The 27061-nt window shown below is 38.6% G+C and overlaps 1 protein-coding gene across 1 annotated transcript in view; it reads right to left on the bottom strand.

The window, feature by feature from the left end:
- Window positions 1-27061, bottom strand: part of gbe1a (glucan (1,4-alpha-), branching enzyme 1a) — a 200777-nt gene that overhangs the window by 137284 nt on the left and 36432 nt on the right. Inside the window, exons 2-3 of the mRNA XM_052115962.1 lie at window positions 23416-23585; window positions 14297-14412 (exon numbers count right to left, since the gene is read on the bottom strand). Of these exons, the coding sequence (XP_051971922.1) occupies window positions 14297-14412; window positions 23416-23585 (286 nt within the window). The remainder of the gene's footprint in view (window positions 1-14296; window positions 14413-23415; window positions 23586-27061) is intronic.

The raw sequence follows: 27061 nt of genomic DNA, 5'->3' as shown, positions 1-27061 counted from the left end.
CTTTCCACCGAAAATCCAGAACTGAAGCAAACTGGCAGTTAGCTGGTTCTGTAATTGAACTTATTAGTGACTCGGGGAGAAGTAGAGGAGACATTGCGCTATCAACAGAGGCGAAGAGGTCCTCTTCTGCCCTGTAAAATCTACCCAGATCAGTTCCAAGGGAGGGAGCCCTAGCACTTGCAATGGTCTCGATAACTTCAGGAGAAAGCCCTGTGAACCTCAGTTGGTACCCTACAGGGGCCAAGCATGAAAGGTTTCACAATTCGGGCCAGGGATGAATATGTCCCCCGAGCCTGAGAAAGAAGGTCCTACCTGTTCGGAATCGCCCAAGGCGAGCCATCGAGGAGAGATATTAACTCCGAGAACCATATCCTGTTCAGCCAGCGTAGCTCATTAATAGGAGGCAAGACCCTTGCTGGTGAACATTGCCAAGACTCCCGGAGCAGAGAAACTGGGGAAAGAAACGCATACAGACGCATTCTGGGTCATGTATGTGTCTTAACGTCCAGACCCAAGGGGGCTGGGTGATTTCAGGGAGAAGTAGAGGAGACATTGCGCTATTCATAGAGGCGAAGAGGTCCTCTTCTGCCCTAAGATCTCACCCAAACTTGTTCCAAGTGGAAAAAGCCCGGCATTTAAAAAAGGTCTCGATAACCTCAGGAGAGAGCCCTGTGTTCCTCAGTTGGTACCCTTAGCAGCCAAACATGAAAGATTCCACAATTTGGGGCAGGGATGAAATATTGCCCTGTGCCTGAGACAGAAGATCCTTCCTGTTCGGCATCGCCAAAGGCGAGCCGTCGAGGGAAGAGATTAGCTCCGAGAACCAAGCCCTGTTCGGCCAGCTGGTGCTATCAGTAAGAGGCAAAAACCCTTGCTGGCTGAACTCTGGGCAACTACTACCTTAGGGTGGCGTTCTTAACTCCCCCGTTGGTATTTTCTGTCTGGACCGTAAATCTGCTCCCATATACGGGCATCCAGGGATATAACTGACCTGAGTGACAGGAGCTTGCCCTAGGCCCTAAGGAGAACCCAACGTGTCAGAAATACAGCTGACAAGAACGTGGGTCTCCTTGATGATTTATGTAAGAGGCTACCGCTGCACTGTCCACCAAGCACCAAGACATGGCAGCCTCAGGAGGAGGTATTTCAGGGCCAGAAATACAGCCATCAACCCGAGACAGTGACTGTGACAACCGAGCTGACGACCCTCCTATCCCCTTAAGCTGGACTGACCACTTAAGGCCGCTACCCCGCCCATCAGGGAGGCGTCTGTCGTTAGCAGCCTGCGACATCAAGACGCACCTAGAGTGGGACCCAAGGCAGAAGACCGGGTCTGAACCACATAGAAAGGGAACGAAGCCTGAGGCGCAGAACCCTATTTAGCCTAGGGGTTTTGGCCCTTGGAAGAATCCCCTGGCTTTTGGCCACAACAAAAACGGTCTCATGAGCAGAAGGTCCAGAGGGATCACTGTGGACGCATTCGCCCTGAGACCTGGAAATCATTGATACTGATAACAGTGCAACCTTGACCTAGCCTGACTTTGCTCAGGGTGATCTAAATGGACTCAATCCTAGCGGGAGACAGTTGTGCCCGCATTGAGATTGAACTCCATAAGATGCCCCGATAGACAGTGTTCTGAGTGGGAGAGAGGACGCTTTTCTTGGCGTTGAGCCTCAACCCCAGAGAAACCGATGAGCTAAGACGATGTCCCAGTGCTGAACTGCCAGTTCCTGGAACTGTGCTAGGATCAGCCAGTCGTCTACATAATTCAGAATGCAGATGCCCCGGAGTTGCAAGGAGCCAGCGCTACATCATGCATTGTGAATGTGCGGGTAAAAAGGGCTAGGCTGAGTGAAAGAACCTGACCCTGGAAGACTTCGCCCCCGGAAGTGAACCTCAGGAACTTTCCATGTTGTGGCAGAACTTCTAAATGAAGTATAGAAGTGCATCATAAGATCGATGGTGACCAGCCAAACGAGTTGTAGGGCTTGAGACACGACCGTCTTGACAGGCATCATCTTGGACTTGAACACCCACGGGTAGTTCAAGCTTTAAGATCTAAGCCAGACGCCACCCCTCACCCTCCATGGGTAACGGGAAGTATTTAGTGTAATAACCTAACTCTCTCTCTGGAAGGGGAAGCGGCGAGTGAATTAAATCCTGACGCCCTTATAAGACCCACAGAAAAGAATATATCCGGCAGGAGTTTCCACGCTGCCAGGATCTCTGAGATGGGTATTATATTTTAACACTTCCTGTTGAGGGGTTGTCGGGTGTTTCGCGTCCTGAATAAGATGCAGGAACAGCGAAAACACCCAATTTTGATGGAAGCCTCTGCAACCCGAAACACCAAGAGGTGGCGGAATGGGGTGCTTCGAGGGGTACCGGAGGGGTGAAGTGAAGCACACGCCCGTCCCGAGGGAGCTACCCCTAATCTAGGTGCAAGACCGTCAGGGTTTTCTCTTGGGTCTTGCTTCGGGCTGGCGAGGGCGCGAGACTGTCCCCAATCCCTGGGAGGAGAAGCACGACTCGCCACGCTTTGTTTTTGAGCCTCCCTTCAGTCAGGACCGAGGCGGTCTGCGGCTTGCTCGTCAAGCGCAGAACCCACACTCAGGTCGCCCAGGGGTCAGCCTGATACGCCTGTAAAACAGCATAGTGTGCAGAGCAGCACCAGCCTGACCTGCTGCTTGATAAGCCCTTCCCACTAAAGTGGAGGTTGTCCTACAAGGCTTTGAGGGGAGAGAGGCTTTAAGTGACGATGCCGAGCCCGGCAGAGATAGCCCATAGCGTCTCTTCGACCGGCGGCATCACTGAATACCGCCGTGCCTCAGCATCCACGATAGTCGAATATAATGACGTCGAGGGTATGCTGAACATGGGAAGGAAATATATATATATATATATATATATATATATATATAAATTTTATTTTTTTTATTTGGGGTTCTCCATGAGCGAAAAAGCTCTTCATGGAGGTTATCAAAGAAGGGAAGGGACCCATGAGGCGTTCCCTTTCTTAGACTGGAAGATAAAATATATCCCCTAATTTGGAGCGTTTGGAGGTCTCTTTTTCGCGTGGCCAGTCCAATCTGGCAACCGCAAGAATAACAACATCGAGCAATTTCCTCCGTAGATTTTTTTTTATCGCGGATAGAAAGCTCGGAGGCGGGAAGAGAATCGCGATCCACCTCATGAAGCGTCGAGATCATGTGTGAAGGACCAGCTGGGTTTGGGGAGAGAGTGAGAGAAAGGGATCAACCCGTCTCTTGCTCCTCAGCCACATCCATGCAAGAGCCCCACGAACGATTTTTTTATTTTTTTTTTGCATGAGTGCTGACTCCCGGAAGCAAGCGAGGCGAGCACGACGCACTCTCTGTTAAAGCAAATCGCAGTGCTCGCACCCGCCCTGCTGCAACGCAAGAGCAGCGTGCTCTTACCCCCAAACAAACAGAGCAAAAACTGATGCGTGTCATCTTCAGCTATGGAGCGGAAGAGGGGAACACGCACCGTTTGCGGCTTTCAGTCATTCTCTCTTTTTCTAAACAGAAGAGAACAACGTTCACTGCACACTGCCTAACTGATTCTAACTTCTAACAGAGGAAAGAAAGTTTTGACAGGGTTTGTGAAACACACAGAAACAGAATCGCTCTGAAAAAAGAGTTTCTGATGACACCTGGTGACGTATCCATTTATAGCCTGGCCTCAGGTGCATCTAATGATTACATCAGCCGAGGCTATAAATTCCGGTCAATGTTCATTGACGTGTTCCACACATTATTCAGCTCGGCTCACAGCAAAAGCTGTTCCCCGTAGCGCTTAGCAGCGCGACATCGTAGTGAAGCTTTTTGTAAAGGGAACAAAACTTTTCATTTTTACTCATATGCATCCCTATAAATATATAAATCCTGAGAAACTGATAATTTAGCAGTTTTCCAGAGCTATATATCAGTGGCAATTTCTCAGGTCCAGCAAAGCCTTCCCTGCTGGCCTAAAATGCCAAATAAATAAATATTTTATTTAAATATTTTATAATATCACATTTTCACTCTTAATGAATCTACAAACAAGTAGAGAAAAATTAAAAGTTTATCCAGTTAGAATTTATTCCTTGATTCTTACAAGAAAAGTGTGACAACTATTTCACAAATTGCATGCCCAAAGCCAAGCTCGTTATCCGAAGCACTGCATGAGTCTGAGCTCCATCCCCTCAGGCCTTCCGAATTTCCAAAGAATCCCTAAACAGTGCAAATGAATGAGCAACTATAGTCAGATTGTCAGATTCATCAGCCAATCAGATTGATTTATTTGTTCTTAGTAGATGTGATCTTTAGGATATGTCCCAGTTGAGGCCTTCTAGCTGGCCTTGAGTGACGCAATAATACCTTAAGTGACATAATTTGAAAGTGAAGAGCGCAAGATCTTCTGTCATCACTGCTGCTATCACCATTGAGAAAGAGATCCTTATGGATTTAAAATCCTGAGATGTTCTGCATGACCATGTGATTGCTTAACTTATTAAAGAGGAAAGTAGGACTGATTTTCACTTCAAGCAAATTGGTAAGTCCTCAATGATTTCCCAGCATTTTCTTGAACACTGATCAGTTGGCAAAATGGCTCAGTGCGTGCACCCATGGCAATTCTTAGAAAATAAGTTCCACTTTTCTGAAAATGTTAAAGATTAGTGTAAAGGGGTTAATGGAAAGGAGGAGGTGAGAACCGGCTTGTCAATATAAGTAATAGTTTAATATAAAACTTAAACAAAAGACAAACACACACACATGATGGACATGTTTGTAAACTATCTGCAGTCGACCTTTATCCCTCTCAGGAGGCTTGATTAGCCTAAGGGTGTGTAGGATCATGGCCCGGCCCCGCCCTCCGCCCTGCCAGAATTAGTTTAGTTTTAAATTTTTGCTTTGTTTGCAAAGTTAATATTTTTTAAATTGTATAGTTTTTTTTGTTGTTGTTGTTACCTTGCATAATTACTATAGTTATGTGAAGAGCTGCATGATTAAATCATAAAAAGATTGCAATCTCGATTCAAACACCCACATGATCTCTTTTCTAAATGATAACGATTTGCCTGTCTATTAAAACTTTGATAAAAATCATACAGGAACATTCAAACCTGTGTTGGTGCTGCCGCTGAGCTGGAGAGAGCAGTTATCATGTATAGGTATGAAACAGCTTCATTAACAGTCTTTTCTAGTCCTGGACTTACAGCCAAAGTGTGTTGTCATGTCTGTGTTTACAGCAATTTTACTGTCTGCTTGATTCAATTGAGGATGGATGTATACACATAGATGTGTGCACACTGCCAGAGCTGTTTGAGAACACTACCATGCTGCTTTTGTGGGGGTGGGTAGGATCGTTAAATCCGTCTTTTTTGTCAATTCAGTTGTTTCATTTCTATAGGTTTCGTAACATTCTAAAAGCTCTTTATTCCGTAGATACTACAAGCCAGTCAGTGTATTCAGTAGGTTGCTTCAGAGGCATATGGTATTGTAAGTATTACATACAACAATGCAACAATAATAAAAGAATACATTGACATAAAAAAGGAAATTTACTTTTTACACTTAAGTACTTTTAAAACCATGTACTTCTGTACTTTTACTTAAGTAAAAACCTGTCTTTACAACTTTCACTTGTAATGGAGTAATATTTGACCAGTAGTATCTGTACTTTCACTCAAGTAATGAGTAGAGTTGTGTACTATGTCCACCTCTGATAGTATATAGTATTTAGTATATAATAAAGGAAGGAAGAGTCTAAAAGATTGTTTGTGGTAATCAACATTATTCCACAAATACTGTTGAGTGAGCTTAACTTATTTTGAGCCCAGAACATTAGTTAATTTGAGAGTGTAGTGTTAAAGCAGAAAAGTAGTACAGTTGTGTACATTACAAATACATAAAAAAATCCCAACAAATTCTCACATTAAATAATTGACAATGCTCTATAGGATGTCCAGCCTCACATCTCACACCACAATGAAAGAGGAAGGACCCAGAGTGTCAATCGGGCTGCTGGGTAAACATCTGGACATTTCAGTGTGGAGACTGAGATATGAAGGGTTTAAGTTGTTTGGATTTCTTCCACTCTGCACACACACACACAAATGTTTGCTTTATTACTGTGATGGGGACTTTCCATTGATTTCCATTGTTTTGTACTGAGCTAATCAAATTCTCCCTCCCCTAACCTTAAACCTAGCCCCCACAAAATCCTTTTTTTTCTTTCCCAGTTTTAGATTTTAATTAAAGGGACAGTTCACCCTAAAATGAAAATTCTGTCATTATTTACTCAACCTCATAAAATGTATATCTATATCTATATATATATATATATATATATATATATATATATATATATATATATATATGTATATATATATATATTAGTATATACTGTACATTGACTAATCTGATGATTTTAAATATTACTATGGCAAAACCTGATCCTTACATACTAACTCACTTCCCACACAATTTCCGTAAGAAATAACTATAGAAAACTCTACTTTTCTCCTTTTTACTTCTTTCAGACTCCAGTTAACAGTGTTTTGATTTCCCTTGAGACGATGAATATACTCCTGAATCGGCTGTCTGGAGTCACTGAGGTATCTCTCAACAAACACAAGCACAAAAAAGAATGTACCCACACAGAGAATTAAACATGGCCTTGCTGGAGAGCTTGCTTAGAGATCTGTGAGCCACCTGGGGATCTGTATTGATCACGTTCGTCTGCTAAAAGTCTTTGAGCATTCAGTGTTCCCGTTGTTTTTCAAATGCGATATCACTACACAGGTCCCTGAAATATTAATGGCTGAATAAATGAGAGGTTCAGGGTTGTTGGTCTCAACAATAAAAAAGCAGAGTTCATTTTAACTAACGCTTACAGCAGGTTTCTAATTTGTTCTAAAGGTTGCACATGGAAAATACATTAGGCAACATTGATTGAAGGGACGATGAAATCTCATGAAACGTTGAGAGTGTATTCTTTTACCCCAGAATGTGTGCATGTGTATGTTAAATAGCATTGACAGACATTGACCTCTTCTTCACCCATCTGCAGGAGTTTAATCCTAAATCAGGTCTATCAATACAAACCCACAACTGCAGTGATGTCACTTAGTAATCATTAGCATATTGCAGTGTTTTCTCCCATAGTATGTACATCTAACAGCAGGGCCATAAACACCATCGACAATATTCAGAATAGTGATTGTCATCTAAAACTAACAGTATATTAGTGGTTTGTGTTTTGGGCTTTTGTTTTCGTATTGGACAAATATAGTGGAGAGTGAAAGGATATTATTCGGAGAGAGAAATTTGAAATAGGATCAGGTCATGTCGCAAGTCAAATTCAAACCTGTATCACCCACATAAGCACCATGGGTAAACATGTTTCGAGTTGTGAGTGACTGATATGGTTTTTACAATGACTGCTGCAGATATCAACAAATCAGTGTGGCCATTAGCTGATAAAATGCTGTTATTTATATAGTACAAAAGGACAAGCACATGAAGGTACCTCTAAAAATGAACTCATTGCTATTTTCCAAAACATTAGGACCCACACAATACATTTCCATGTTTTCTTTCATATATTTTTGCCTTTATTTTTGAATATTCATTTTGAATGTATTATTCATGAAAACAACAAGGAGTATTTGCCTCGAGGTCAGCTGCCTTCTCTTTTTACTTTTAGATTAAGATTGTGAGTTGATGCCAGTTGGTGACTTTATATACAAAATTGATTGTCCTCAGTATTTGCAGGGACCCCTTTTTCAATATTTGTTTAATTATTGATAAGAACTTAATGATTACATTATTGATTACAAAAGATACCTCAAATAATACAGAGGTTGGACACATACAGTTCAACATCCCTTTATTTAAGGTAACCTAACTAGTCATGACACTCAACCAGACACAGTAGACTAGGTGAGTTCGAGTGATGTTACATTCATAAACTGATTTCACAGATGACACATAAGCATCTCTGATGATGCATTTTCATTTTTGCAATACAAATTTTTCATATTTTTGACACTGGATTTTGAGGAGTTCAGATTGTGATGAGTAATTAATTATTAGTTCTTTTAATTTACCCATATTGTTCTCAATGAGGCAAATGCAAATTCAGAAATAATTGATTAGCTAACAGTGATCTACCACAATCACTAGATCGCTATAACTTACTGATTATTTAATTGTGTTTCTATAATAGTTAGTGACTGAAGTACTAATGCAGTACTGCTCATTTGTAGGCTGATACATTAATTCCTGCATAGTTACCTATTAAGTATGAAGCAGTATTATAAAGCGTTACCTAAATATATACATTTCATATTAATTTAATATTAAAGACAAAAAAGTTTTAAAACTTGTTTTGTCCCTTATCTCAAGAATCAGTGATACATTTCCCGTCAAATCAAAATGAGTTCTAGAACTCCATTCCTGCAGAGAGATATCACAAGCACTGGTGCTATAGTCTTCTGTTAGAAGACCAGCTTATTATTTTTATAATTATAAATGAGACCAATACACATAGATTACACACCTCCAGCATGCCTGAGGGAGAAGCCAGGATGTGAACAAAAGACACAGACCTTGAGAATAGAAGGGAAATTACAGGTGTGAGAAATACAATTTAATTAGAAACTACGACAGGATATTCTGTAGGAGGGAAAGATTGAGAAAAGTGCACTCTTGGCACAAGTTCAGAGCTCCAAGTTTCCATATGTTAAACCTGGCCACTCATCCTCCATTAATACCCCTCCCCAAATCCCCTATGCTGGCTTAAAGAAGCTGTGTATGACAGCCAATTACCTCACATAAACTTCCACCAAAACTTTGGGATCCATCTGTCCACCAGATACCCACAAAAGGCATTAAAAATGAGAATATTTAGCCACTGACACTTGGTTGAATATCAATTGACTTACCTTCCTCTCTTACTCACACTTTCTCAGAAAAAAATGGAGAAACACTAGTTTATTTCTCTCTGCCAATTAATTGCCATTCAAACCTGTTGTGAAACGTAACGCTGGTTCCCATTGTGGACATGCCCTGAGTGTTGTGTGGTCTGAAGCCCTTGCACAATCATGCCAATTTAATGGCTGGTGGCTCTTAAACTATGCCCCTAGGGAACAATGTCACAGGCTGCATAAAAGCACTCGCTTTGACGCCATCGAGTCAGATTTTCGACAGGAAGGCACACGCCTATACAGCTGCTTGAGAGTATGGTCAGCTTACGCAGTGTCTCATTCCAACTCAGGGAACCATGTTCCCTTTTGTAGGAATTTGTGCTGCGTTATTGCATTGGGAATGATATACATTCATGCCATGTGAACAGTAGCTGCCAACTGTCTGTGCCCATGTGCCAAGCATATAGCACACTCAAGCGAACTAAAGCATCTGATTAAAATAAAGAAAATTATGAGCTTACTTCTGTTCCAACAGAGAGAACCTGGGAAGCAGGAGTCAAACCCTCATCCAGATAATAAAATCTAACAAATGTATGTGGAGAGGACCACCCACAAATGGAGCACACAAGAGTTCCTCTAAAACAACAGATAAATCACAGAAGGGAATGCAGATGGGATGTAAAGGTCTGAGCCTGCATACCCGGCACATTAAATGAGAGACGAGAATGTCTACCGACAGAGACTCCACTGATAATCACATGCTCATCCACTACAGTGGCATCATAGACTTTAAGAATTGCCAAGGCCACCCTCTCCCCAAACACTCTTGAAAAAAACAAACCAGCACTGTACCGACAGGGCAGTGAACTGGATTTTCACCTCACGCTGTACGCCAAGTAGCAACAATACGCCACATGAAAATATAAAGCTTCCTAGTTGATGGAGTAGGATAACCCATTATTCAAAAGAGCACCCTGTTGAGGAGCCACACCCATAATTTCCACAAGTTCGGCTGAGGGTGCCAAATGTTGAACCTGAACCTGAGACAATATGTCTGTTCTGAGTGGACCCTAAGGAATTTCCTCCAGGAGAGAGAACAGAGTCGAAAACCATTCTTGAGGTGACCAAAACAGCGCCACTAACAGAAGACACACCCAATCCTCTCTAACTCTCTGCAGAACTGCATGCAGCAGACTGATTGGTGGGAACATGTAAAGATGCGTTTTTCGGTTACTGATCCGCCAACACATCAATGCCCATCGGTACAGGGTGCAAGAGGGAAAATCAAATGGGACAGTGTGATGTCTTGCTCGAAGCGAACAGGTCCGCTTCTACTCTGCCAAACATTTTCCAGATCTGTTCCTTAATCCGAGGATGTAATATACAATCTCCATGGCATCAAGCCCTATATGGCCTGGAGATCCGCCCCCAAATTCAAACGGTCCAAAACATGCACGGCTTGCAGAGACATCACATTGTCCCATGCCCATGAAAGAATGTGACATGGCAGTTATAAAAAGCAGTCACTCTAAATGTATTACAGTAGAGGACGCCATATAAACCCTCTTCCCTAGCATAGAATGGGGAAGAATGTGCAAACATGAAGGGGATTGAAAGCAAGCAGGCTCAGCACAACGGTCCCAGCATTCTTATGGTGGGACAACGTGTGGTACGTGCTTAAGTTCACTGTGCGTTTCGTGTATACTTGTGCTTGATAAACATCGAATTCTGTTATGCATGTCTAAAGACCCTTGGTCATGGAGAAAGAGGCAGCGGAAGTTCAGGAAGTGTTTTTTTTTCTCTAGTTGTCGGACATTTGAGGCACGTACAAGGCAAAATCATCCCGATACTGACCGAAGGGCAAACAGGAGAGAAACGGATACGTTTATACGCTCCAATTTCATTCACTGAAAAGGGGCTCATCTTTTATCACACAGCAAACCCATCAGGTTTGTGTGTAGACCTATTTTTATCATAAATTGAATTATATTATGCGTGCCCCTAGACCCTTGGTCATGGAGGCAGAGCCAAAACTCAAACTGAAAATATTCAATGCGCATGTGTACATCAATGTGTACTGAAAAAACAGATTAGAACTAAAGTGGTCCCAACATATAATGGGGAACAACACATAGTACCCAGATAGCACGAATCACCCTCACAAACAAAAGCATTGACTTGACCAACTCGTTACCCAGTGCGAGCCGTGGGGGAAAAAATTAGGGAAATTCCAAATGGAGCCGACATTAGCTCAAAGTATTCCTTAATGTGATGTGCTTGGTTGGACTGAAAACCCATTCTGTGTAGATCCAAAAGCTGTCTAAAATGAATGACGCCCATGCTGCCATTGAAAAATCGAGCAGAGATAGCAGTGCATGTCTCTTGTCTCGCCAGAACGTCTGCGTGGTCCACGAATGGGCGAAAGACAAAATAAAAAAATAATTTAAATACCTTGCAGCTCCTGATAGCATCCCAACAATGTGCACAGGTGTTGGTTCGCCATCACTCCATTGGGGAATATTCTTTTATTCCAGCCCCCTCGTTCTGTGGCCGAGCTCACCAGTCCATGCATGATACCTTCTGCCACGAGCAATACATTTTGTATGGGGAGCGGAGAGAGAGAAAGGCCGAGGCCACTCCTCCATTGCCTTATTCATGTGCGTTCTCCCAGAAAGACAAAGAAAAAGAAAATAGGGACAAAGGGGGCCAATTTGTTTCCTTACCATCAACAAAAATTATCTTAAATTCTCTCATTAGCGACGGCTCAAGACACGCATGGTAAATCTTTTGCGTGCTTGTTCATCAGAACATTGCTGCCAAGCAAGGCTTCAGAGCATGTCTGATAAGACTCACGCTTTCGATAATGGTGAGGCCGACAAACACAAGGAAGAATCCGATGTCCGTTCGCACTCCAATCTTCTCAGAAACAAAGCTGAAAATCCCAAACTGCCCCTGCACATGGAGCTCCAATCTGGAGACCTTGGGACTGGAACAAGTGGGGATAACGCCTCGTGGAAAGAGATTGTGAGCCTTGAACAGCGCCACTTTCCACATCGGACCCTTGTAATGTTTGGAAAAAACACATTAAAATTGCTCTCTATAAAATGACATGAGTCACTTTTTAAATTCCATCCTGTGTTGCTACTCAAAAGGGAGAATAATAATGATCCTTGCTTCGACGTGTGTCATTGGTACAACATGGGCCAGACAAGATAATGCACTGAAGAACAGAAAATCTGACTCGATGGCGCCAGTGCGAGCACATTTATGTAGCCCGAGACATAGCTCCCTAGGGGCATTTCTTATTGCCACCAGATAATAAATTAGGCGTGATTGTACAAGGGCTTCAGACCACGTGACACTCAGGGCGTGTCCCCAATGCAATTACGCAGATCAAGTTTTTACAAAAGGGAACTGCAGGAGGCAGAACTCACAGCAACAGCATGGTGGAGCATGGAGTTACATGACAAGTTATCCTGAACAACTATGGTTAAATTAAAGGGATGAATCTTCCAAAGTCTTGCCATATCACACAGTTGCTGTTATTGCATTATCCATTTAAATGACAAAAAACTTTAAACTTTGATCCTCCCAGTCACTGGGTAAAGAGTGAACAGAATATGAACTGATTAAGCACAAATAAGCACAAAGCACAAAGCAGTCATGTCTGCTTAATCAGTAATTACCAAAAGGCAATTAGTCATTGAGTGGATCTTGTTAAAATGTTAAAATTGAAATGGAAATGGCAAAATGCCTGCATAAATGTAATAAAGAGGAACATAATTGATGGAGTTCTCAAAAATACAAGACACTGTGTTTCTCTAAATATATGGTCTTCAACAAAAACTTTTCTGAACAATGTTCACAGAAATAATTTCAAAGGCATAAATGGTGATGGTACAATGATGGTAAACAATAAACTAAAGTCACTGACCACATGGGGTTGCATGTGTAAAGTGCAATATAATTTTTAAGTCCAAACTGTGCATGAGAAAGACTTATTCTTTGGTTGTGTTGAAATGCAAGCAATAAGCAACTTTTGTAAATATCAGCATACTAAAGATGAAGTATATAGTTTCTCTGTCAATAGTGTCACCAAATGGATTTGCAAAAATAATGACTCTTTTCAAACAGATTCCCCAAACACTACCACATTTTTCCATTGGTAGCAGAAAAAAAGATAAAATGTTCTCACTCCATTGGAGTCAATGTTGCTTTGTCAAAATGGTTGGATTGGTCAAACAAACAGAGTAATGTTTTGAAAAGTGGCACAGAGGCACAGCGTTACATTTTCAGGGGAATACAATTATAAATAGCTTATTTAAGGTTTTCTCTGCATATTAAGAAAGGATAGGAGAAATTATTTAAACATTGAGACAATAATGTTACCTTAATGATAACAGTGGAAAGAGTATTTTGTCATGAGGGTAATTAAACTATGCAATAAAGACTACATTTCCCATTTGTCAAATTTAAATGGGGTGGACAAGTAGTTTATCTTGCCAACGTATTGTATATTGAACTATTAAAGCAAATTCAAATGCACAGTAAGCACATGTTTTTGAAGGTCAGGAATGAAAAAATAACCGCAGCTGATCTGAGCTCAGCTGAAGCAACACTAATGTGATCCGATCAACCTCCGGTGTACGGTGGAGTCAGGGTGCTTCAAAACCCAGAGCATGGCACGGCGGCAAACTGTGCTGGACATGCAAACCCCGCCAACTCTGGCAAATGGGAACTTGTTGGGCACTCAATGGCCCCATCTGCTCCTTCTTCCCATCAACCCCAGATTAACCCTAAGAGCCAAGTCAAGCAGCTTTACCCCACACATGCCACCCAAACCTGCCAATGGCCATCAGTGTTCAGGGAGGGGAAGAGCCAAGATCCCGTTCTGCCTTAGCAGAGCGGCTAACAGCTTCTAATCGGGCTACAGAGACATACAACCTTTGACCAATCCAAATGTTGCCACACATATAGTGAAAATGAAAATGATGTTAAATCATGATATTCTCTGTCAAATCACTTCTTTGGGGGGCCTTATGTGATGTTGTTTTGATATTTGTGTTGTCACGAATTGCTCAATACCTGTGTGCAGACGTTTTCATGATTCATTAAGATTCATTCACACTTACATTTTTATTTAAATTACGATATAGAACCACACTCATGCAAAAATTATCCATCTTAGACACATGCAATGTCTTTAGCAACAGACAGACTGTCTGAGACACACAGACAATACATTTAAGAAATTTAATTTCTAAGTGACTAAGTGAAGAGTTACAAAAATAATGGCCATTATACTATAATATACTCAAATCTGGCATCTGTGGAAATAAGTAGAAAACACCTTGAGGTACCTTGAGCTTGGTCATGTGCACTATTGCAGGAGATTTGTCCTCCTTTGGAGGGAGGTACAGTTCCCACTTCCCAAACTCTTTCTGTGTGAAAGGGTAAGACAGCTTCTCCCAGAGGTCTGAAAGAAAAAAATTAATTTAAGTATTAATAGACAAAATGACTTTTTCAAGATTATGCTTTTGAAACAAAATGAAATTTTCTCAGTGGTCAGAAACACTGACTATATCATATAAATCTGAAAACAAAGAAGAGCATGCTGATGAACTTGATGATCATGATGAACTTGATGATCATGTTTACTTGCTATTAACTGCTTCAAGCAAAATGTTTGACATCTTTCAAAGCTTTGGTGCAACAAAATCTAATTTAGCCAAATCCTGCACCAACAATAAAAGTGTTTGCCAATTAACTGTATATAAAAAAAATATATATATATGTATATATATATATATATATATATATATATATATATATATATATATATATTATAATAATAATAATTATGTGTTTCCTGACTCCCAGTCGTTATGTAGCAGCCAGCCAGAATAGATACCAACTGGCAATTTTCTCCCTTTTTTCTTTTTCTTTGCAATGCACATTAAATGGTTCTTGAATTACACAATTAATGTTGGATCAGTCAGACTTATGAAAAAAACCCTTTTATGTTTGTCTAGGTACACGGGTCAGAATGAGCAAGAATATGCACCAGACTTTAAGCCAATTTTCAGAACTATGGTTTGCAAAACTACCGACATTGCAACTTAATCACATTTATGCTTTTTGAAAAACTCTGCATGTGCTTCCCCATGGGTCCCTTTGAGTAATGGATTATTTTATGGCATCCACATGTGTTATAAAGGGCTCTTGATATGGCTGACTGTTGCACCTTTACTCTATTCTCAACTACTCTGTACTCTGTAGCTTCTTCAAAGTGAGTGTTGGCCCTTCTGAGCCTCTCAAAAGTTTCTTTCTTATTGACATTGACAGTATTTTCATACAAACTTGTCCAGGAAGGATCTGGATGGTTTGATTTTCCTCTTTTTAGACAAATCAACCAATATTACCAACTGGGACATCCAAACATTTGGATATTGTTTTGTACCTTTTTTCGAATTTACTTTCCATTATTCACTTACTACCTAACACCAGAATGTTCTCCTTTAGTCGTCATTATTGAAAAAAAGCTAATTGTTGTTTGATGTCACATTTACTAATATTTAATGAAAGGAGTGCAAATTGATATATAATACATTTTAAATGTGATTTTCATGCAAAAACTAAAATTAATACTTACTTTACTTAAAAATAATCCAAATGTAATCAGATTAGACTAATTTAAAGTATTATTCAATTTGTCAGATTGATAAAATTAGTACCATATAACATTCCTGAAGTAAGTTAACATTAAATACAGAATATTTCAGAATGTCTATGGTTAAGAATGAATTTCATTCTATAAATGAAAGCACAGAAAATAAGATGCACAGAATAGGATTTCTAAACACTTTCAGTGCTTAGAAAAAAATACCAACTAAATTTCAAAGCAGAATTTGAAATTCAGTAAAAATTGGCTAAGAATCTGAATACCTTTGCAAGGAACTGTACTGTATATTCAGACACCCTGAAAATAAACTATATTCATGGATGGATTTAACAGCAAAATAAATGCAGAGCCAGAGACTCGTGAAAATGCACTGCACACCAGCTAACTTAACCGACTGCCTCATACTATTCATTTAGTTCTTGGAAAAGTGGTTTGTTCAACTGCTTGACCCCTTCTCAAAGCGCAGGAAGAGATACACATATTTGTTGTGGATAATTTCAGTCATTCTGCCCTGCTTGCCTCTGTGTATCACTTTTTGTATAACAAATTCTAATGAAGGGGAGAAAGAGAATATAAATAAATAAATAAAAGAAGGACCAGTGCCAGTGCAATATGCCTTCCCACCTGCAGCTCCCTGAAGTAGATCAAGTCAGGCTCCCCCAGACCCAAATTTCTCTCTCTTCCCTAGTTCCAACAGTGAAATTGAAACCATATAATATGAGCCATGTCAAAATGCAATCTCTCGCCAAATTGGAAGTTTGGATTTCCTATGACACCGCCTGTGGTTCTCAGAGTGAGATAATTACAAAAAGGCAGAGGGATAAATAGAAAAGGGAAGGATGTGATATACAGTAGGTGGGGGGAGGAGAGAGGCTGGTGGTCATACAGATATAAGTAGTGGTGCACCAACTTGTTGGAGACAACATTTTGCTGCCATCTAGAATTCTAGAAAACACGTGTACTGTGTGTACTTACTAGTGGAATACATCGGAGCATTTCATGTACAGCGTTTTAAAGCAGTCCTCTCAGTTTTCATATCCATTCAAAAACAATAAAGTAGCATGACGTAACCATGGTTTTGTGACATATTCTCATGATACTTCCATGTTTTTGGACATTTAATAATGTTATTGTACCATGGCATTGCCATGTTTTCATGGCATTTAAAACAGTACAACATTGTATTCTTTGAAATAATTTATAGTACCATTTATATGAATTTGCAAATCAATAAAATCATATGTTATAACATATGCATTCATAAACAAAAAAGTACCAAAAAGTATCATGGTATTACCATGTTTTATTTATTTATTTTTATGTTACCGTTGGAATGCCATGTTAATTATTATTATTATTTAACATGGTATATCGATGGTATACTTTGAAGTACATTAGAGGATCATAATTTATAGTAATTTGTAATCACACAACATATATAATAATATACATGCATTCACTTACAAAAAAGAACAAAAACGTACCATGGCATTACCATGTAATTTTTTGGACATAGCATAGTGTTAGCATTGTATTATTTGAAGAACTTTGGAGTATATGTAAATGCTAATCATCCAGGTCCTATGTAATTATACATAATGTATGCATTCATTAACAAAAATTGGCTTTACTGTGTTTTTTAACATGCTACCATGGTAATACAGTACCATGTTGTTGAACATATAAACTCATCAAAAAAATAAATGTCCTCTCACTTTCAACTGCTTTTATTTTCAGAAAACTTAACATGTGCAAATATTTGTATGAACATTAAAACTGAACAAGTTTCACAGACATGTGACTAACAGAAATGGAATAGTGTGTGGTAGGAGTAGTAGGAGTGGTGGTGGTGTAGTGGGCTAAAGCACATAACTGTTAATCAGAAGGTCAATGTTTCGATCCCCGCAGCCACCACCATTGTGTCCTTGAGTAAGGCACTTAACTCCAGGTTGCTCTGGGGGGATTGTCCATATAATAGGGCACTGTAAGTCGCTTTGGATAAAAGCGTCTGCCAAATGCATAAATGTAAATGTAAATGTGTCTCTGAACAAAAATAACAGACATTGTCTAGTATGGCCACCTGCTGCATTAAGTACTGCAGTGCATCTCCTCCTCATGGACTACATCTAATTTTCCAGTTTTTGCTGTGAGATGTTACCCCACTCTTCCACCAAGGCACTTGCAAGTTCCCGGACATTTCTAGGGGGAATGGAAATCCAACAGGTCCCAGAGGTGCTCAATGGTATTGAGATCTGGGCTCTTCACTGGCCATGGCAGAACACTGGCATTCCTCTCTTGCAGGAGCACACACACAGAACAAGCAGTATGGCTGGTGGAATTGTCATACTAGAGGGTCATGTCAGGATGAGAATGCAGGAAGGGTACCACATGAGGGAGGATGTCTTCCTTGTAATGCACAGCGTTGAGATTGCCTGCAATGACAACAAGCTCAGTCCGATGATGCTGTGACACACTGACCTAGACCATGATGGACCCTCCACCTGCCTTAAAACAGGCCAACAAGCCCTCAGTCCAGCATATCTCAGCCTATTGCTTACAGTTTGAGCACTGATGGAGGGATTGAGCATTCCTGGTGTAACTCGGGGAGTTGTTGTTGCCATCCTGTACCTGTCCCGCAGGTGTGATATTCGGATGTACCGATCCTGTGCAGGTGTTGTTACATGTGGTAGCACTGTCTTAGGCGCCTCACATAACGGATATTCTAATTTATTGCCCTGGCCACATCTGCAGTCCTCATGCCTCCATACAGCATGCCTGCAGTTGAGCAGGGACCTTGGGTATCTTTCTTTTGTTTGTTTTTTTGAGTCAGTAGAAAGGTCTCTTTAGTTAAAGTAGTATAAGATTTTATAACTGTGACATGAATTGCCTACAGTCTGTAAGCTGTTAGTGTCTTAATGACCGTTCCACAGGTGCATGTTCATTAATTGTTTATGTTTCAATGATCAAGCATGGAAAACATTGTTTAAACCCTCTACAATAAAGATCTTTAATGTTATTTGGATTTTTGCTAAAATAATCTTTAAAATACAGTGTCCTGAAAAAGGAATGTTTCTTTCTTTGCTGAGTTTACAATGGCACAACCATGGTATTCTTCGAAGTGCTTTGGACTACTATGTATATCACTATGCTCATTTGTTATCCTTTTTTATCCCCAATTTTGCATGCTCAATTGTCAAAATTCTCTCTAGTTCCTCACTGTGGAGCAGTTGCTAGCCTCAATCCTGTTGGAGGAGTACAAATCTCAGCTGAATTTGTGAATTGAGTGAAAAACCAAGAGGATAGTTTACATTCATCATTTAATCACTTTTTTTTCTTTTCTAAATGTTATATGTTTTTTCAAAAGATATCTTTTGATCAAAAAAGTTCAGGTGCTCGAATGTGTCAGTAGCACAGGCTATAACGAGGAAGATGCTGAGATACAAGGACACCACCACTGACTGAAGAACCTTGGGCTAGTTAATCATTCACTCCATATCATCAATTATCATATTAAAAGGTGCTTTGAAGATTTCAGATATTCTCTACTAGGCATGTAAGCTATGGTTTAAGATCAGACTTTGTGGACGGATCTATGCCAATATGCATTATGTCTTGCAGTTATAATCAATTATTGCTGAAACAGCATCAGTAGATCCTCTGGAATTAGCTTGATATTTTTAAGCACACACATAGGAACTGCAGAAATAAATGGGGGTAAGGTCCATACTTAAAAACATTTGCTGTTTTGCCACTGCTAAGCAACTTTCCAGGATAATTCTAGACATTATCAGTGCTTAAAACAGAAGTAAGTTTTCTAGGCAATGTTTTAATGATTCATGAATTTGCAAATAGTTTGATTCATGGGGAAAACAAAGCCAGGGAAAATAGATCCATAACGGTTCCAAGAAGTTTTTGTGTTTGTGTGTGTGTGTGTGTGTGTGTGTGTGACTAGTCTGCTTGTTAAAGTATTTTATTTATTATTATTTTTAATAGCATGCACAAATGAATCATTCACAAAAAGACCAGGACCATGAATTAGGAAAGTAAATAGGTTCTTTTTCGATTTCAAATGGACTTTAAAGCGAAGACACCAATGAGGATGCATTGGGGATATTCATTTGTGAATAGATAACATCAGATATTATCCAATTTGGAGTAGTATTGCAATATAACAAGGTGAAGACGTTTAGGCCTACAAAAAAAATAAAAAATCATAATGAAGTTAAAAAAAATATAACAAGTTGGAGTTTTCTGACAGAAAGGGCCATTGTTACACTCACTGGTCCCCGGTTCCCCACACTGCCTGCGGATCACAGCACCTGGCATCTCTGAGGGAGCTCTCAATTAGCTTACAGAAGAAGTCTGAAGCTGGCCAGAGGCGGTTCAGCTGTTCTGTAACAAAACACCTGGTGCATTTGACAAGTTGCATTCTTGTTCCCCAAGGACTTCCGATTAAGGTGTAAGCAGAGCCTATGAGAGTAGCAGTTTTAGGAGAGAGGAGAGAAAAGAGACTATGGAGACAAGGTCCATTGGTACTTAGACCATTTTTCACCATCAGGGAGCCTGATTCGGTGCCCAATTTGGAGCCATTCTATGTGTTGCCACCACAGAAATGGAGGTAAGCTCCTAAAACCTGCTTGTGTCGAACCAGGAACTTCTAGGTTCAGAGGTTAGGAGCAGGATAATGTCTTTATTATGTAAAATTCCCACAACAACTCAAATCTTGCCAGACTGATGCAAAACAAAACTAGATCATGGCCATTATCTGATCCTAGATTACATTGAGTTGTACATTGGAAACTCCCAAAGCAAAATTGGATTAGAAGTAAATTATTAAGTTAAATCATCATTTAGCAGTCAAGTCTGTGGTAATACACGGCAGTTTTTAGATGTTTGCATTTCACCTATATACATCTATATATAGTATTGTTTTTGTGTGGAGAACCAACACCATTTCAGTGGGAAAAGGGTTTTAGAGAGTGGTTTCATCAACGAGCTTGAGTGTATTTGGGAAAGAGACGCTGGAAATGTAGGCGCACATGTCGGTGTATATCTAGCAATAGATATGATTATATTCTCTTATAAAAGACATTGTCACACTTTTTTGTCATCAGAAAGAGATGAGGGGGTCGGTGGGAAAGGCCAGACAGCAGGATGGACACAGAGCAGCTTTCAAACAGGAATTTTAAAGATCTCCTATTTTCCTGACATGAACTGACACAAAGCGGTCCCTTTCCTACTGGCTGACTCTACGCGGGGACTGCAGACTGACTCCACTGACAGAATACGTGATCCGTAAGCTCAGAACAGGTATCAGATGCTCCCACTCCTGTGTATGACTGCTAAGAGCCTAACTCTGAGATACAAGTAAAGCAACGGGTCATAAAAGACTGGGAGGAAAGAAAAAAGAATGAAAAATAACAACTTCAGCTCAAAGTCTTGAACAACAAATACTCTCTCTGAGGAGAACGCAGCTCTGAGGCAAAAAAAGCAAAGGATTCGTTGAGATTATTCGCTTGTGAGGAACGGAGGCACAAGAGCGAGGTGAAGGAAAACACAGAAGGTAAAAGGCTGCTCTCAGCATAAGAAGGCAAATAAAATATTTAATGGCAAAAAGTGAGAATCCTGCCAAAATGCTTGCAGTGCTCCCTCAGATTATAGGGTTTGTGTTTGACGTCTGTAGAATCCGGATCAAGGTGCATATGGGAGAGATTTCGATATTATACCAATCTATAATCTCATTCTCTTACTAACTGGCATCATCCCCTTGGTTAGACTCTGTCTTTCTCTTTTTCTCCTTGATGTCATCTCCGCCCACTCAAGTTATAGTTTTTCTTTCTTTTTCTCTCTATGTAATGCTTTAATCTTATCTTCTCTCCCTGACAGCTACTTAAGAATTAAAGTTGGGCCAGAAGCTTTGAACGTCACAGATCTAAGTTACCACAAACATTTCCAAGCCTAATGCACACGTGTGATCAACAATCTGGAAATAAAAATGTGAAAGACCTCACAAACACTGAGCAAAAAAAATCAATATTTAAACATAAACTTCACTAAAAGATGATCATTGTTAAAACATCTACTATAATATAATGAAATATTTGCAATATGCTGCTTGCAAAAATTGTATTTGGTCAGAATGCGCCAAAAATTCTGAATAGCCGTCATTGGAAAAGGATACTTTTTGACCTAAAAATGGTGTAGTTACAGCATCAACTGTACCAGCATGGGCTAGTTGGCCCATGCTAACCAGTCAAACTTTGATGCCTTGGTAATTTACCACCTGCTTTATTATCATGTTAATTGCATCAGGTAAATGGCACTGAAGTTGTGAATAGGACATTCAGTAATGCACTTCCAGTTCCAATTTTCATAGTTTTTTATTTTAGTCATAATTTTTTGTCTTTTGATGAAATTGTCCTTTAAATTTAGTCAATATTTTATCATGCCATTTCAAAATTTTTTGTAAATTTAACTGACTAGAAAGTAATTGTAGTTAGCAAAAATAACATATTTCAGTTGACAATAATTTGCAAACTTTCATGAAAGTGTATCAACGTAACTTTAACCAAATATTCAAATATTTAAAAAAATATATATTATAAAAAAAATTATGAAACCTATGAAACAGATGTAATATTATTATATATAATATATATATCTTACATTAATGTTGTGGATATAGCTGATTAATTCCAAATATTTAGAATGAGTTTGAGTAAATAATTAATCCACTAGTACCCATTAACCCACAAGTTATTTGAAGCTACATGAACAAAGAAAAATCCAACAAACAAGAGTGGATTAAACAATCTATTATTTCTGCATTTTTCTTTCTAAAAAATAAATAAATAAGAAATCAGTGTTGGTGCACAGTTAATATCTAGCAGTATTATTTTTGTCATCGTATTTCATCAATTGTATGTTTTAATTAAAACCTTTTTTTGTCTCATCGTTGACAAGATTAAATAAAATAAAAAAACCTTCATCAATGAACATTACCATTGGTAATTTTAATGACATGATAAACACTCTGCACTTAATTTAGATAGAAAGGTGGCATGTTTGAGTATGTTGAATGCTAAAAAGAATTACTTAATTTCAACATGGATGGTGCAGCGCTATACCAGAGCACTTAGTGACTAATGAAGTTGTATTGTGGGTGGTATATGAATAAGACAAAGGGTTATGCGCTGAAATACAGCACACTAAAGTGGTACATCGTTTAGAAATTACAACTCTGAGTGTTAGCATGATAGAAATCAATTGATTGGCCACATTCACAGAGAATCTCCTGCTTCAATTATTTTGTACACAAAAATAGCATGCATGAAATAAGTTAACAATCAAATACAATGGTGAATTACGACAGTCAAGACTTTTACTTCATGATTAGAGTGAACATATCCTCATTTTGAACCCTGGCTCTAAATAACTCCAAACCAGCCTTTGAGTAAAACTTCACAACAGACCATTATTTGTCTCGTTTTTCCTCTCTGTCTCTCAGTGTCTCTAAAGGAACAATAGCGTCAAACTACATGTAAGCAATGCAGACAAGCACACAACTGGTAATGCAAATCATTACAGCTTAATCACTCACAGCAATCCTAGCAGATTTCTCAGCCAGCGAACACGAAGTGCATTTCAGTGGCCTAAAATTAAAGCCTGTTTCCTTGGCAACTATAAATCGCTTGGATTCACTCGTACTTTGATTCACAGATCTATCCACAAAGAAGGGTTTGCAACTGGATGTGACGGTCAAGGGTCTCCTTGTGACAGGATTGTGGGGATGCTTACTGAAATCCCCAGTTAGGAAGACGGCCTCTGCTCCTGGTGCCCATTCCCTAAGGAGCAGGCTATTGTCGGATTGGCGCTGGATTCCATAGAATTGGTAGCTCCACGTGAACTGATCAAAGTTCCCTTCTGCCTCCTCCAACAGTGCCACACGCTCAGCATACCGCCTATATCTGAAGAAACAGCAATGAATGGGAAGAGAGAGACAGCAAGAGAGAAGATAGATAATTATTTTTTAATTTTATAAGACATTTGTTTTTACAGAAAATAAACTGTAAATTGGATAACTCTGTTACCCTTCTATATACAGTGAAAATAAAATATATTAGATTTCACTACAAAATACATGCAATTTTCCTTAATATGTGTATATATATATATATATATATATATATATATATATATATATATATATATATATATATATATATATAAAATATATATATATTGAATATGAATTACCATATAATTTACAGTGTAAAACCGTAAAAGTTCATTAGCAGAAGTTCCTGCGTGATGTAAAGTCATCATGTGGCCTTCAAATTTACAATCTCTATTATTATGGTGCTTATAAGTATATTGTAATATACAGCATAAAGCAGATTTAAGTATACCAAATAGGTTTGTATAATAACATTACATCAGTTAATGAAAAATTTGCAGCTGCAAATTTTTACAGTAAATGTAATATAGCCAAGTGGATAAATTACATGTAATAGAACTCTTATCATAAATAGGACATGGCCCATTTAAGAACAGTTCTTTTTTTTTGTTGAGTTTTTTGGCTATATTACAGGTTTTTTTTATGATACCCACTTTCCGGCACTCTCTCGTATTAGAGATGTGAGAACATACTTTGTGCAAAAGATCTCCTGGTTTTATTAATCATTTGATAATTCTTTGGGTAAATATAACATTTTCACACAAGATGCTTATAAATTGCATTAACAATGTGTTCAGAAGAGTTGTATGTTAAAATTGAGAGTTTGTCATGGATCATTTCTGAAGGATGCATATGGATTGTATGTGTGAGATTTGACCATGTTTTGTGCACATGCGAGGACTTTGTATGTAAATTTAATATTAGTCATATCTTATTTAATTATTAATAGCCAAAAGCGTTTTCCAGTTTAGTGAATAAGTGTAACGTGTTTTATGTGAACATATGAGTTGTATTGTTGAAACAGCAATGCATGTCTGGTTAAAAATGCATACAATGCTTTGAGTGATTTAAGCATGTGTTAAATGCATAAAATGCTTTGAATGTTATAAGCATGTATTAAGGTGATGTATGCTGAAGCATATGGGCAGGCTAAAGCCCTGTTTGCATTTTAATTGGGATATTATTCATTGTGCTGAAACGTATCATCATTCTTTTGATATATATATATAGCCTATTGACTGCTGTTTTTTTATTTTCTATTTGTTTAAACAGATGTCAGATAACCCCCAGACCCCCACAACTACCCCCCTCACTATCAGTCAACATCATAAAGGTCCGCAAGCCATAGGCATAAGCTTCAATTCTTGACTTTCCTCCATATTCCACATTTACAAAGCTCTAATCAGCCACAAGGGTTTAACAAGCATGAAAAAACTTACTACAAAACATATTCTCTCATCCTTCAGAGCAATTCAGATACTTGTTCTTCTTAGCTCACACAGAAAGATCACTCAAATTCTAGTCAACATTGCAACATAGACACAATTTTGATAGTACTTTATTTTGCACAGACGATATGGATAATGATTTACAGGTGCTGCTGAGATCCACAAATAGCTCTTTCAAACAGTAAGTTTTGTTGTACTGACAAAACAGTGAATAAAATAAAAACAGAAACACAATGATTAAAAGAATAATTTGTTCCCATTTAAAAAGAATTTCAAATGAGATCCTAAAAGTTCTCTTTCTGTTTCCCTAAGAAAAACTTGTACATCAAAAATGTATTTTCTATGCACATCTCAGACAAACTCCAACGTGGTGCAATTTTGTCATGATCAAACAGAAAGCAATTGAAGATTCATAACATGTGGGTTTATGCATGTGTTCACAGTAAACCTCTATCTTACACAAATGGAAAAGAACATCAACAGTATATTTTTAATAAATTACATCCACAATAAATCTCTGTTTCATTCAATTAATTTGTATAGATATTTGAAAAGTGTAAAATATTCTCTGGCCTAAGAAAAAAATCAAAACAAACCATTAGCCAACTGATGAAATCTCATCTGTTACTTGACATGTTCAAGCATTTTGCCGTTTTTTTATTTTATTTCCAGAATTTTTTCTCTTTATATCAGTGTTAGGCACTTCGTTCAGGGGCGGGTTTGTTTATTAGCAATATCAAAGATAAATAATTATTAAAATCAGTAAAACATTTATTAGAATAAATGTTAGCGTATTAATCCTTAAAATCAACAATCATCAAATAAAACAATGATCAAATTCAACAGAATATTAATTAGTATCAAAGACAACTATCAATTATTAAAATCAAAATAACATTGAGTAGAATAAACATTAGCTTATTAATCCTTCAAATCAATAATTATCAGATAGATAACTAGCAATTATCAAAATCAATAGAATATTAATAAGAATTAATATTGCCTGGGCACCTCCCTGGAATAAGGGACTAATAACCAGACAGTCTTAATATAGGATTGTTCTCTTAGGAAAGTCGATGTCTGGAGAACATTGACATTCAAAAGGCAGAGGTGGGAGTGTGGGAAGTCAAACATGTTCAAGTCACAAGCTGTTACGGAGGCAGACGAGGACAGACGAGGAGTGGGGATCTAAATGCGGTTTATTGAAAATAATTAGACAAACAAGACTGGAACAAACTAAACATCCAAGATGGGAAACAAATGATATAAACAAGAGAAAACATCCACGACGGGCTCAGGCAGGAACACAGACCAGAATATACGAGACATTAACATTTACATTGGAACATTCACATTCAAACACTCAACGACCGACAAAGACTGACCAAACAACCAGGGTTTAAATACACAAGGATAATGATGATTAAATTAACCACAGGTGAGAACAATGAAGTGCATAGGCAGTGATGAGGGCAGGGAATTATGGGAAGTGTAGTTTAAGACAGGTGACAAGTGAGAACACGGGGCAGACAATAGGGGATCGTGACACAAGCAAGTCTGAAGTCTTAACCATCAAGTCTCGAGTCAAGTCTCAAGTGCAGCGCAGACAAATCAAGCAAGCAAGTCAAGTCAGTGACTCACCTCAAGCAAGTCAAGTCGAGTCCTGATGAGTTTCAATAAAGGCTTATTACAACCTTTATTCAAGTCAAGTCGAGTCAAGCCACAGTACTAAAATAAATAGAGGTTAATTTTTTAAATAAATATTTATTTTTGCTCTGAAAAATTTACTTATACGTATCTTTACATATTTTTTTTTATTATATTCATTGTATAAAAGTAATGTATTATACAATATATATATATATATATATATATATATATATATATATATATATATATATAGTTAAAGTGATAGTTCACCCCAAAATTAAAATTCAGTCATCATTTTCTCACCCTCATGCTGTTCTAAACCTTTCTTTCTTATGTGGAACATCATTCACCTTCATTGTACGAAAAACAAATGATGTCATTAAAGTAA

The sequence above is a fragment of the Xyrauchen texanus genome, chromosome 43 (genome assembly GCF_025860055.1).
Source record: "Xyrauchen texanus isolate HMW12.3.18 chromosome 43, RBS_HiC_50CHRs, whole genome shotgun sequence".
Taxonomy (NCBI): domain Eukaryota; kingdom Metazoa; phylum Chordata; class Actinopteri; order Cypriniformes; family Catostomidae; genus Xyrauchen; species Xyrauchen texanus.
The sequence above is the reverse complement of the archived record's forward strand: the minus strand, read 5'-3'. Positions and strand labels throughout refer to the sequence as shown.